At 42.0% G+C, this 14,793-nt stretch overlaps 1 protein-coding gene and 1 long non-coding RNA gene across 2 annotated transcripts; both read left to right on the top strand.

Moving 5' to 3' along the window:
* Positions 1–3,339: 3,339 nt before the first annotated feature.
* On the top strand, positions 3,340–4,892 carry LOC107303652. The gene is made up of 3 exons (XR_001549598.1): positions 3,340–3,624; positions 3,726–3,941; positions 4,664–4,892. It is a non-coding gene; the product is annotated as an uncharacterized LOC107303652 (long non-coding RNA).
* Positions 4,893–13,642: 8,750 nt separating this feature from the next.
* Positions 13,643–14,422, top strand: LOC102721713 (putative B3 domain-containing protein Os02g0455900). The gene has a single exon (XM_006648546.1). The coding sequence runs from the start codon at positions 13,643–13,645 to the stop codon at positions 14,420–14,422; it is 780 nt and encodes a 259-aa protein (XP_006648609.1).
* The last annotated feature ends 371 nt before the right edge of the window (positions 14,423–14,793 follow it).

Below are 14,793 nucleotides of genomic sequence, written 5' to 3'. Positions count from 1 at the left end.
TCCAAAGATGTTACTCAAGCATTAACTGATGAATCGTGGATTAACGCCATGCATGAAGAACTTGAAAATTTGAAAGGAACAAAGTTTGGGTTTTGGTTGAACCATCTTCTGGTCACAATATTATTGGAACCAAATGTGTTTTTAAAAATAAACAAAATGAGGATGGTTTGATTGTGAGAAACAAAGCCAGACTTATTGCTCAAGGTTTTACCCAGGTGGACGGTTTAGATTTTGATGAAACTTTTGCTCCTGTTGCTAGAATTGAGGCAATTAGACTTTTGTTAGCTTTTGCTGCTTCCAAAGGTTTTAAACTTTATCAAATGGATGTTAAAAGTGTCTTTCTAAATGGTTTTATATAGGAGGAGGTTTATGTCAAACAACCACCAGGTTTTGAAAATGCTGATTTTCCCAACCATTTTTTAAAATTGTCTAAAGCTTTGTATGACTTGAAACAAACACCTAGAGCATGGTATGATAGGCTTAAGAACATTTTGCTTGCGAAAGGTTTTCGAATGGGAAAGGTTGACAAAACGCTTTTTGTTCTTAAGCATAGTGATAATCAACTATTTGTTCAGATTTATTTTGATGATATCATCTTTGGTTGTTCATCTCACGCTTTAGTCGTGGAGTTTGTTGAGACTATGCGCAGGAAATTTGAAATGAGCATGATGGATGAGTATCGTACTTTTTGGGGTTGCAAATTAAACAAACACCTCAAGGTACGTTTGTGCATCAAACGAAGTATACAAAGGATCTTTTGAGACGATTCAAGATGGAGAATTACAAACTAATTTCAACACTAATTGGTACTATAACTGTGCTGGATCCTGATGAAGATGGACAGGCAGTGGATCAAAAGGAGTATAGAAGTATGATTGGATCTTTGTTGTATCTAACTGCTTCTAGGCCAGACATACAATTTGTTGAGTGTTTGTGTGCACGGTTTCAAGCTTCTCCTCATGCTTCACATCGTCAAGTAGTCAAACAAATAATGAGGTATTTGCAACATACACTTGAGTTTAGAATTTGGTATTCTACATCATCATCTATATACTTGAGTGGATATTCCGATACTAATTTTGCTGGGTGTAGAATTGATAGAAAAAGTACTAGTGGAACATGTCATTTTCTTGGTACTTCCTTGATTGCATGCTCTTCTAGGAAACAATCTAGTGTTGCTCAATCTACTTCTGAATCAGAATATGTTGTTGCTGCTAGCTGTTCTTTTCAAATTCTTTGGCTTTTATCAACTTTGAAGGATTATGGTCTTACTTTTGAGAAAGTACCTCTTTTTTGTGATAATACTAGTGCTATTAACATTGCTAAGAATCTTGTACAACACTCACGCACGAAACACATTGATATTCGTTTTCACTTTCTGAGGGATCATGTTGAGAAGGGAGATGTTGAATTGACATTTTTGGATACAAAATTGCAACTTGCAGATATTTTTACTAAACCGCTGGATTTTTCTCGCATTGATTTTCTTCGTGGATAATTGGGAATAATTCATCCTTTTGGCATGGTTTAAGGGGGAGTTTTGTACCTTATGGTTTTCTCAACCAAAATATGACAATAAGAAAAATTGAAAAGAGAGCTTTGTTTTATACATATGATATATCATGAGCATGCTAGCAATACTATGAAGGTTTATTTGTCTCTAGCACACCTTGTATGTATTCTAGTTTTTTTATGAAACTTAGATATTGCTTTTAAGGGATTTATAAATGCTTATATATATGCTTTATTTATTTGTTATTCCTCAAATAGTTTTTAAATTGCTCATTGTGCAAGAGAATAAAAAATATATGAGAGAAAAAATGAATATCGTATCCTTTGACAGTCTTGACGACAAGGACGTATTCGATGTGAGGAGAAAAATGGGTGCCAAATCCTTGGAAACAGTCTTGATGACAAGGACATACCCAGAATAATTCAGAGGAAAAAAATATGAGCAAAAAGGCTCAAACAAAAAAAAGTTAAAATTCTCTTGGTAATTTTATGATAAGGCTAATTTGAAATAGCGATAAATGCAATAGGTATATATGTAACAGTGTTGCATTATAAATCGTTTAAAATCATGAATTTTGATCATTGAGTTAAACTTAATTGTAAAATCTTTGGTTCATAATTAGGCTTTAATACATGCTTGCTATTTTGTAGATGAGTTCATCTTCTTTTGATTGCAACACATGACTTGATATGCTATATGTATGCTAAGCTCTTGAACAATAATAAACATAAATTTCACGTTTGATGAAATCATTGTCAAAAGGAGGAGAAAGAGAGAGAAGCATGTTTTTCAAAGGGAGAAATTTCTTTCTTTTCAAAAGTGAAAGATGTTTCTTTAAAGTTCCTGAGCATTTTTGCTTTTTGGAGTTGCTTCACAAAAATAACAAATAATTTTGAAGTGTTTGCCAATGTGTTCATCAAGGGGGAGATTGTAATATCATGAAGTGATCTATATGTTTTGTGATGAACAATTGGCTTATAAATTGGTGTTGGTGTGTGTAACTAATATGGGTCAGGTTACGATATCTGTTCCCGGAAGTGGTTTGTTTATCTCTATGTGTGCAGGTGACTTGAGGTCAATTGTGGTCAATGGTGATGACCATGACTAGGTTCATGAAGGAACCGAGGTCTGGATGGTCGGGATGGACCATGACTAGATTCAGAAAAGAACTGAGGTCTGGATGGTCGAGAAACCATGTGACATGGTTGGACAAAAGTCATGATTTTTGGAGATTAATATCGGTCAATGGCGGTGGGATCGTGACTAGGCTCAAGGAGGAGCTGAGGTTCGGACGATGGAGGATGTCAGGTGATGATATTGAATACGAGGTGGCATATGGTGGAGGAACACCGTGTCGGATGAAAATTGTAGCGGGCTTCATATGTTGCATGTATAAGCGCCGGTAAATCGCGAAGTAAATCGGATAAGAAAAGGAGAGCTCTCACCTGAATCGGATTGCTACAGTAGCTCGGCACGGTAGCAATATGGGTTACTGTAGCTGTTGGTATGGTGCATGGCTGTTTGACCCATGCATGCATAGGAGACGTCTGCGTGCACGGTGCAGGGACGTTGGATTTGGTTTCGGCCGGCTGCGTGCGTCGGATAGGCGGAGTCAATATGTTTGGTGTAGCATGCATGGGCCCGGTTGGTTGCAGCGTGTACGTACGGAACAGAGGGAAGTACGTCCACGCCGGCAGAGTCCGTAATGGTCGCAGAGATAGAAAGGAATTTTCTACGGGCTATGGTTTTTAGAGATAGCTTTTGTTGCTATATATATATATATATATATATATATACCGAGGGGGTATGTCCCCGTATGCTTTTTGTGAGATTTAGAGTTAGAAATTTGAGTTGAATAGGTGTTGATTCTAGATCAATAATTCTGAGAGGAGTGTTGTTGGTGCGTTTTGTAAATTCTAGTTGATGCAATAAAGTCAAGTTCATTCAATCTACGTCTTCTGCTTTTATCTATTAGTGATTTTCTGGATCTCGACGATCTGATCAACGGCACAGAAGCGACGCAATCAAGTTAATCTCAGGAGCGGCGTAATCAGATTGACGTCATAGAAGCGGCGCAACTGGAGGTAATATCAGGAGCGGTGTAACTATAGGTAATCTTTTATTTCCGTTAAAAGGTTTTTGGGTTTTGGTTCTACCCACCATTGACCCCCTCTCTCTAATGAGTCTGTTTAACTCTGTTTGGATCCTACAGATTCAGCTCCGGGAGGTTCGCGGTGGGATGCCGGAGCAAGGCCGCGGCCGCGGTGCTGCTGCCGGGCGGCGGGTTGTAGCGGCGGCTGATGTCGACGACCAAGGGGAAGAGCACGAGGACCAAGCGGATCGCGAGGGAGACCGGCTGCACGCAGCGGGAGCTTCGCCGCGCCGTCAAGCTCAGGAAGAAGCTCAGCGGGAGCTTCGCCTGCGGATGGTAAGGCCGCCATTTTGCTTCCTCTCCTCATTGTCATTTATCAGATGCGTGCAGCAGCAGCAGTAGCAGCGGTTTTGTCTGTCTGTTCTATCTGCATTAATTATCACTAGAAACCACAGAAACTTCTTAGGATCTTTGCTCAATCAAATTATCAATGAACTGAATAGTAAACAAAAGTTCAATCAAATTTTCAACCCTTTTCGTGTCATGTTTGTTGGTGTTCTGAAAGTGAATGTATTTTCGACAAAATATAGTCAAGCTATATGCAACTGTTGGTTAATTAATTGATGTTAATATAAGTTATGTTTGACAAGACGTGCTTGCCTGATGAAATTACCAATGAACTGAATAGTACTGAATCATTGATCAAACAATTAAGTCAGTTCAAACATAACTCATTTGGGAGAAGATAGTAACATCATGTAACACTTCTGTTTTCGTGTGCATTTGTAATGCCTAATACTTGTATCGCAATAGTATTTTGTATGATGTAGTCATATATTCTTCCGTAACACAATATCATCAGCATGCTCCGGTTTCTCTCTGTCTAATGTTTGGTCTTTCTTACTGTTAAATGAGGTACTGCATCTTTGCTGGTATTTTCAACCCTTTTTGTGTCATGTTTGTTGGTGTTCTGAAAGTGAATATATTTTCGACAAAATATAGTCAAGCTATATGCAACTGTTGGTTAATTGATGTTAATATAAGCTATTTTTGACCAGACGGGCATGCCAGGAAGTTGTCCCATGATGCACATGATGCACCGTAGGCATGTTCAAAGGTAGAATCCACTACGAACTTTTATCCAATCTACGTTAGCAACAGTAACAATTAGGGATAATTGTATATATGATCCTACTTTGAAGACGAACTACGGAACTAACCCTTCTTTATCAGCTTTGCCGATTTGACTCTCTTTTCAAAAACAAAGCAGTCGAGTGACCTTATTCCGTGAAAGGCATCTAACGGTGTTAAATGAAGAATAAGTTGACCGAGTTGTCCTTGCTCTTTTGACTCATTTGAATGTTAAACTTTTAGCAAATATATGTAAATATTTATTTAGAAATATTAGAATAAAGATTGAAATATATGTTATGGTATTTGGTATTTATTTGATAGGTTTGAGGTTAGTTTGATATATATAATTTTAAATTCAATAATTTTGAACTTAAATTAATATAATTCAAAATCTGGTATTTATTTCATAGATTTGAGGTTAGTTTGATATATATAGTTTTAAATTCGGTAAATTGGAACTTAAATTAATATACTTCGAAATTTGGTTTTTATTTAATAGATTTAAGGTTAATTTGATATATATAATTTCAAATTCATAAATTTATATACTGTTCATATTTTATGCTTCCGAAAGTTGTATGCTTCCCGACACTAGACTGTAAATATCGTCTGCTTCACTGGTGGACAGAAAACGAGAAGAATGAACGGCTTGGAATAACGCATAGTTTCATGCCAGAACAGTCTTGAAATATTACAAGTAGTTTCTAGAGTAGACATCAAATGGTCGATTGTGAATCTATAACATGTCTAGATTAATATTCACCCTCAAGTCATAATTAAGATTGAACTTAGATCTTCAAACAATGTCCACGCATTTAAACTAAAGAAAAAAGAACGTCAGATGCGATTGAGTAAGAAAAGATTATTTACATAATTTGAACCGGGGAAAAGAGGACACAATGGCCCTCGACTCTCTCGGCGGCCTGATGGCTGACGCCGCGCCGTCGCCCTGACGTCTGACAACCTGCTCGCCAGCTCAGTGCGGTCCACGGCTGCACGCTGCCACAGCCGCACCTTCGCTTCCAGTTGACAGCCCCTCTGCGCCGCCCTCTCCACGCAGCCTCGCCGCGAGTGCGCCCGCACCCTCTCCGAGCGCCGGCGCGCGGACCCCCGCCTACCGTCGCCCTGTCGGCTGCCCCTCGTCGACTTGCCGCGCGGCCTCGCCGCCCCCGACCCGCGTTGTGCACGCCCGCGCGCTGATCCCTGCTTGACCCGTCGCCGCCGCCTCCTCCCGGCAGACCGACGCCGCCTCCGTCCCCAGCCTGCCGCCGCCCCACCACCGGCTAGTCCCAAAACACTCTCCCCAAATCTGGAAGCATGAGATAGAGAGGAGGGGAGGGTTGGAAGAAGATAATTACAAGGGTGGTATAGTCCATTCGTAATTAAAATTTATTTTTTTATTTTATTTACCCTAAACCCTAACGACATATATAAACAAACGACATATATAAACAAAGGTCAAACGGTTGCTTTACTTTTAAAAGGAGGGTCAAATCTGCAAAGCTGAAAAAGAATGGTCAGTTCCGTAGTTCGTCTTCAAAGTATGATCATATATGCAATTGTCCCTAACATTTATAATGGTATATAAAAGGTATAGTCAAGTATGGTTTCTTCATTAATACAATAACATATTTTTATTACACTACTTTTTATTTTATCTAACCTCATTCAACAAAGTTTTCTTTAGTAAATGTTAAAAGTCAATTGTCGACGATTTGAATGTCGGCAATATATATGGGGTGGCTAGCGAGGCATAAAGATCGATGGTTAGGATGAACACACAGGGTTACCCAGGTTCTGGCTCTTGGCTAGTGAGATAATATCCTACTTCTGCTTGACGATTGTACTTGATTGTGGGCAGATCAACTAGAAAATAGCCGATCTGAATATGCCGTGTGTCTGGCCGTCCCCATAAGGGGTGCCCCTGTCCCCCTTATATAGTGGGAGATAGGGCTTACAGGTAGAGTTCTAATCTAATAAGACTAAGATCTATCCTAATTTGGTTACAACTCGGATCCGGTACATGCGGCATGCAATCTTATAGATATAATTGCTTTCCTATTCGGTAACCCCCTCTCATACATATATGTATAGTCTACGGATTCCCCTAGTGGAGGTATTCCACAGTAGCTCCCAGAGTCATACATAGCCGCGCAAATCATTCGTGTAGATTGTCGATCATCAGACATGTCTTCACACAGTATGCTTGAGATTATCCGAGTGCTTCCTGGGCACTCTCCGAGTTCTTCCCAAGTGATCCCGAGTACTCTGGGATAATTGTAGAGGTTGTGGATGGCTCTGAGTGGAAGAAAGGAAAAGATGCACCTAATAGGTGTAGCCCCCGACTCTATGCTTAAATGCGTAGCAATTAAATATAGAGTCTGCTATGGATTGTTACCCAAGAGATGTTTCTCGAAGTTTTAAGGTTTCTGACCCGAGGAACACTGTTCTGAGTGCTTCCGAACTCGAGTGGTACCCAGCTCCGGTTGCTCTCTCCGAGCGATTTGGACCCGAGTGGTTTGGAGATGGTTTTTATGCCGTGTCTCCCCAGACATGTAATTATAACTACATTGTGCCTGTAGGGTAGGTTGTGCTATACTGCCTAACCGTTACAGCCGAGTAGTTAGCACCGAGTATATTCGGGTTTACTCAAAGTTTAGGCATAGGCTGAAAAACACAATTAAGTGACATGGGCGATATCAAATAGTGTCTATGTAAAAACAGTTATAGCCCTATTATATGGGCACACCGTTGATTCCCGAAATATGAGAAATCACGAATTTTATGTCACCGTTTGGGCAAACCATAAACTCGCAACGTTCTCGTTCACATGGTATCAACTATGTCAGCACCGAGTTTTACGCATCGGTCCGCTAGGCCCATGGAGGGACATAGTAACACTTAGTCGATTTTGGAGATTTGAAGCCATTGAACTGTTTTAGTTCAGCAACTTTGGAGATTTGGTGCGATAGAGCACTCATGGCACATTAGCCAATCTCGAGGCCCGACTGAATGTAGTCAAAGCTACTCGGGACCGGTTTGCTGTTGCGGCTTTTGGTGATTTTTGGGTTGTTCGAGACTATGGCGACTAGCTTCAGCTCCATGCCACCCAATAAAATCCTTGAGAGGCTTTAAAGAGGTACCCGAGCAGGTGGCCGAGGAGGTGAGGGGCATGGGGATGATTGCAGCTCGTCAAGCCTTTGCCACAATGAAGTTCCTTTGCCCCTAGGTAGTCCTTTTAGCCACCATGAAAGATTTTATTGTCGATTGTGACTCGGAGAAGGTGTTGACGCTAGTGGAGGAGGCTGAAGCCGGTGTTGACTCCATAGTTCGGACTTTTGACCTACAAATAGGAAATATAGCCATTACCAGGAACCTATCTTTTGTAAGACCTTTGTTTGTCTGTAATGTAAATTGTTTTGTTATTGCTTTAAGTCTTTATTTTGATTTAGATCTCGCAATCTGAAATGAGCTATGTAAACTTGTGTTGTATACCCGTCCTGACAGCTCCTGAGTAGATTTAGCCAGCGCGGAGCATAGTGTATTACTCAGTTTGGTACGGTAAGAAGGGCGTAGCCGCAAAGTTTGTTTAGCTTTATTCATATGTTGATCTCATGATCAAAAAGAGATTTTAAACAATAGACTTTTAAAAGAATCGTATGACATAATACAGTATAGCCCCCGACTGGCTTGTTGAGGGTGAAAATCACTAGGCGTGGGCAGTCGAAGGATGGAGAAAGAAAAAACTTTTACAGAAAATGTACTAAGTATGCAAGTGACTTATCTATTCGATATTCCACAAGTTCTCTCGTTAATGGTGATGATGGCAGCCGACATACGGACGCAATCCCGATTTGGTGGTGACCATCCTGATGTGGAAGAGAGACGTGGCCGACATGGTAAATAGATTACCAGTTAGCGGCGACGAAGTTGATGCATCCAACACGGTAGCGGTGCATGCATTCGGTGTGGTGATGGACTCACCACTCGGCGATGATAAAGTTGATGAAGAACCTACGACCTTTTGTTGGAAACTTGGGTCATTCATGACCACTCATTTCATCTTGACCACTCGGTGGGCTTCAATCATGTTTGGTGTTAATCTATTTGCTAGTAGTCTTTTAATGTTGTATGATTCTTAGTTGTGAGATGAGTTGGCTTCGCGGCATGTGCCCATCCCGACAGCCCCCAGGCGGACTTAGCCAGAGCGGAGCGTAGCGTCATTTACCCGGTTCGGTACGGTTAGTAGGGTGTAGCCACAAAATCGTATATCCACATCCATACGTCGATCCAGTAAACAGATGAAGAGCTCATGAGCAGTAGATTTGACTTTCCCGATTCATGTTGTCCGAGTCGTCGTGCCCATTGGAATGAGATGCAGAGACTGCATCTGCCGAGGCGGCATAGGAGTTAGCCATGTCAAAGAGATCCTTGACAGTAGTTGGCTCTTTGCGAGTGAATTTCGCGATAAATTGCTCATCCTTCACGCCTTTGCGAAAGGCGGCAATGACCATATCATCCTTGATATTTGGGATGAAATTGCGAACCTTAGAGAACTGTTTGATATAGGCCCGGAGAGATTCATTCTTCTTCTGTTGGAACTGGTATAGGTCATATTTGGGCCGTGGTCTATCGTAAGTGCCCTGGAAGTTGGCTATGAACTGATTGCGGAGTTCTGCCCAGGAGTCAATAGACTGTTTGGGGAGCCCCAACAACCAATGTCTAGTCGAGTGATCCAGAGCGATTGGTAGATAGTTGGCCATTGATTTAGTGTTGCTGCCAAGCCATGGTGTACACCGTTAACCAAGCCTTAGGGTTGGGGGAGCCGTCATACTTCTTGATACCAGTCGGCTTGAAATCAGTCGGCCAAGTAAGCTGGCTCAAGTTTTTGGTGATGGCCACTACACCGTCGATCATGTCGGTGTTTGAGCTCTCGGGTGACCGATGCCTAGACCCCCGGCTATGGCTTCGATGTTCGCGATCCCGACGATGACCTTTCTGGCATGTTTGGCGTTGGCGCTCGATCTTACGGCGGATGTCAAAGTTGTTCTCCTAATAAAGGAGCTTTTTCTCGGCCTCAAGATTCTAGCGTTGTTTATCCAGTCGGTGAATTTCATCATTGAGGCGGTGTTGCTTATTGGCTGTGGCTTTCCTCTGCTTAGGGTCGAGGGATGCTCGGTGCAATCTGTTATTAGTCAGTGGCCAAGATTTGGATGGTCGTTTGGAAACTTTCGATCTAGATCGGGGTGACCTAGTCAACTGAGCCTCCAATCGTACCGGTGGTGTTCCCAAGTTGTGTTGCAACGAGTGTTGGATCGCAGTTGTTGTCACCATTGCCTTGATCTTGTTTATGGTTTCAACCATCGGTTGATATTGTTCAGGTAGTTTCTAAACGACGTCGCCGAGTAGATCCGCCGCCACTTGGACGTTTTGTTGAGGGGTCTTAAAGACTGCATGCCCCTCAACCCGAGTGTTGAGTAGATCGCGCTGCACTTTGCGTGGCTGGCTCCTTAGATGTTCATCAGGTTGATTCTCATGTTGGCGTCTAGCTTCGTCTTCAAGTCGATGGTGTTTGTCTTCCTACCGCTGTTCTCTGGCCAGCTTGGTTGCTTGCTTCTCTTGGCGCTTTTTCTCAGCTTCGCTCGTTGTTGCCCGACTGATGGTGAAGACCTCTCGTCTGATGCGACGACTTAAGTAGTTGGCTTTGCATTGACCTCAATCCCGAGCGGCGGAGGTGCCGACTCAGGAGACTGCAGCTCGGTGTGGTGGTGGGATCTAGATTGGATCTCATATTGAAACAGCACCCAGTTGTCTGATCCGAATCGGCACACCTTATCCTCATGCTCAGATAAATCTAAACATGTGTAGGAGAGTGCACCACTCTGATCGACGAGGAATTTGATGCCACCGAACTTGAAGGTTTGCCCTGGGACAAACTTTGTCGTCATGATCTTCAAGTTTGGGTCCATTGATCTCGTCGAAGACCTTCGAGTAGCTTCCCCTACCTGGCGCACCAACTATCGATGATTTGGATGTCGGCAATACATATAGGGTGGCTAGCGAGGCGTAAAGATCGATGGTTAGGATGAAGACACAGGGTTACCCAGGTTCAGACTCTTGGCTAACGAGATAATACCCTACTCCTGCTTGGCAATTGTTCTTGATTGTGGATAGATCAACTAGAGAATAGCTGATCTGAATATGCCGTGTGTCTGATCATCCCCATAAGAGGTGCCCCTGTCCTCCTTATATAGTGGGGGATATGGCTTACATGTAGAGTCCTAATCTGATAAGACTAAGATCTATCCTAATTCGGTTATAACTCGGATCCGGTATATGCGGCATGCAATCCTGTAGTTACCAAACTCCGGTTGATACCATACAGATATAAATTGTTTTTCTATTTGATAGCCTCCTACCATACATATATGTATAGTCTATGGATACCCCTAGCAGAGGTATTCCACATAGCCTTTAAGCCGTTGTCATGTATAGCAACGACATTTCGCTCTCATATCCTCTCTTTTTCTACGTCAACAAATTTGTTTGTCTGGCGATTAGTAGGCCAATCTCAATAGAAATTTCATGGGCAATAAATAGAGTGTCATGTAGACATTTTTGATGATGTGACAAAGTATTAATGAATAGAGAGATGAAATGAGTTTTATGAAGATGAAACCTTCTATGCACTGTTACTTGGACAGCTTGTGTCTTGCATGTAACCTAGAAAACAACAATAGATGAAACTATACATTGAGAGAGGGGTGTTTTATCCTAGTTTCAAACTTTTTAGATAACATGTCACTCTAGATAATCATGTCCATGAAACTTACATTGAGAATGGCCGTAGAGTCATCTAATAAATACCTTTGTACGTGTTCCAAGTGCGATTAATTTTAGGTCCGTCTCCTCCTAAAGTATAGAAAATTAATATGCAATATAAACGAGGGACATATGTTATTTTATACAATATTGAGTATTTAAAAAATATATGAAACATTAATGCTAAAAGAGTAATGATAGCACTAACCTTAGGTTCTACTGAGAATTTGGAATTGGTAAATAAAAATTTGATTTAAATTAGTAAATTATCTTATGTCTGATCACTAATCTGATTAATTTATCGAGGGAAGAAATTAATCCGAGAAACAAACTAGCCAAAACAGAGAGACTGAAGATTGAAGAACAGGAGCACTGAAGGTCTCAGGCAGGAACTCAGGTCTCAGGCAAAAAAACATGAGCTAGCTATGCAGGCACTCCCCAGCACAGTGCGTGCAGCGTGTCCAGCTGGCAGCAAGAAAATCAGCAAATCGCCCTGGCCGCGCCGCCGTCGAGTCGCCGAGACGCCCAGGTTACCTGCGACATGGCGACTTGCATGTGCGTGTGCCGTGTGCGTGGCGCGGTTGCAGCCGTGATTGAGACGAAGCGTCCCGTATCAGGCTACCACCTACCAGCGAGAAGTTGAACAAACTTGCCCATGAGAATTGAGAAAATAGGTGGGGGTACTAGCCCCCAAAAATTGGGGGCCTGTGCATGAGCAGCTCGCCTATGCTCATCGACGGCGTGAGTAATTCATAACTTTGTTAGGTTAATAAGTTTACGTAAATAAAATAATAAATAATTTATTACAATTTGAGTCGAATGTTTTAAGAATTGAGTTCATAGTTTTGAACTCGAGTTGATAGATTCACATTTAGAGTTGGAAATCCCAAATTTGAGTTGAAAACTCGGAAATTTGAGTTCAAGTTTCAATTTTAAATTGCAAGTTTCAAACTTTAAGTTTATTTTTTAATGAAAAAATTCAAAGTTAAGTTTCACTAGCCTGTGGCAGTCCTTCGCACGTCCACGATGCCCCCAGCTCGAAATCGACGTCGCTTATCTCAATTCACGTAAGCCCGTTGATTGGAATCAGCGTCGTCTCCGCTCCTGATATTTAGCAAGCGCTGTTGATCATATAGCCCTAAACAGTCCTTGTACATCTCGAATAATAAAGGGAAATGTGAACTGGCTTCTCACATCACACAACCTAATGCCATCTAACTATCTAATCACAACTATTGCCATCTCATTTCCACATTAATATGGCAGCCTCTAACAGTACGTATAAAACACGTAAAACCTCCGTCTAAAAATAAATATTGTTTTAGCTTTTTTAGATTAGAATATTTAACTCTTCATGTTATTTAATTTTTTTTATTATTTTTAGATGATAAAATATAAATAGTATTTACGCGTGACTAATATTTTTTATTCTTTTTATAATTTTTTGATTAAGAAAAAACACTTGATAGAAACGAAGAAATGTTTTTTGTATGGAGTAACAGACCACCGAGTTGGCATGCATGTTGCAGCTGGAATTTCCATTGCCACGTCTAGCATGAGAATGAAATCAATGCCAAGTCTATGCGCAGCATTCGATGGAATACAGCTATACGCCATAAAGTCTGAGATTAAACTTGTATGATCGTCTGGCATTGTGATTTCCTTATTTACTTTTGTCTTCTGCCATAAAATAATTTCCATGTCAGATTATCCATCTGACAGTTGTCTGGCGTTGCAGTTTTCCATAATAGTACTGCAAATTAAGAGTTTATTTCCTGGGGCTCCGGAGAGGATTTATAGTTCACAATCGTGCATGTGAATGTCAATTACTATATTGCCAAAATAAGATAGAAATAAGCATGCTCTGTCATACAAGTAAATAGCAAATCAGCAGTTACCTGACGAATTACTCCACCAAAATGCCAGGCTACACTGTCTCCACCGGAGCCTCTAGTGGGAATGCATTTCATTACCAAATTCCAATACAAACAAACAATTGCTCCGGACTCCGATCCCCTATATATTGTCCCATAGCATGGACCTTGGGCAAAGCCTCTCCATTTGGCCCAGGCTGCAAAGCCATGGAAACATCTCTGCCACTCCCTGCTTCCATCGATGGTGTCGAAGTGCTGGATGACATGAAGGTCGTGGCGACGAAATACCTGTTTGGCAAGGTCCTGATGCCAAGCGACGTGTTCTGGGTTACCGAACAACTTGTGATCCCAGATGAGCATGCTGGGAAACTCGACATAGTGACGAAGGTGAAGGACCGGGAGGGCTTCTTTGTCATCATGGCCATGGACGGCATGGTGCCTGGGAAATTGTGGCGCTTCAGGTACTGGAACCACAACAGCATCCACCGCCTCACCAGTGGCTGGGGGTGCTATGTCAAGGAGAAGGGCCTAACAGCAGGAGATGCCATCTCCTTCTTCCATGGCACCACGTGTGGTCGCCTCTTCATCAGTTGCAACTGCAAGAGGGACACCCGCACCGGTTCCTCGTCAGCCACTATGTCGCATCCTCGAAATGAAGGAAGCATGCCGGTAAGGTCAAGGAATGTCACCTCCAAATTTGGAGGCGCAGGGGCGCAGCATTCACGCCGATCACCACGTCATCGACGACGCAGCTTGGTTCACCCAGAACAAGAGCCCACGGATATGCCTCCCATTCTCGAGTCGATGACACTTGTACCCACACCGCCGCCGACGGTGAAGCGCGTGCGTCTTTTTGGAGTCTACATCGACGCTCCGCCGCCATTGTCCTTCGACGACGAGCCAAATCAAGAATCCAACTCACACTGTGGGCGTGCCATAGATAGGGACACTGATCTCAAGAAGAGAAGGCAAGCTAGGGGAGATTAACACCCCCCCCCCCTTAATTGTATCATTTACAACACAAATTCTACATCGTTCGTACGTACACAGTGGTTTTAGTTGGTGAATTCTCGTAATTTGTTGGAGTTTTAGTTCCCTACCTATCTTTGATAGCAGCGGATCTGTTTTTGCTATCTTTTACATCACAATTTTGTTTCATTCGCTTCAGGTGGTCTGTGTTACTGAAAGATTTTCTCAATAACCACCTTTAAATCACTAGGATTTTTACCATATAAAATAATCCTTTCATTAATCCAGTAACTACATAGTTAGCTGGACAATTATATGGTGCCGATCTTAAGGTTTTAGTGGCCTACAAAACTAAAAACATGTCTCTTAGTATAAAAATATACTACCTC

Source organism: Oryza brachyantha, chromosome 2 (assembly GCF_000231095.2).
Source record: "Oryza brachyantha chromosome 2, ObraRS2, whole genome shotgun sequence".
In the NCBI taxonomy this organism is placed as follows: Eukaryota; Viridiplantae; Streptophyta; class Magnoliopsida; order Poales; family Poaceae; genus Oryza; species Oryza brachyantha.
This window is presented reverse-complemented; position numbering and strand designations above follow the sequence as displayed.

Coding starts and splice junctions, on each gene's coding strand:
- LOC102721713 (XM_006648546.1), top strand. CDS start 13,643: ATGGAAACATCTCTGCCACTCCCTGCTTCCATCGATGGTGTCGAAGTG.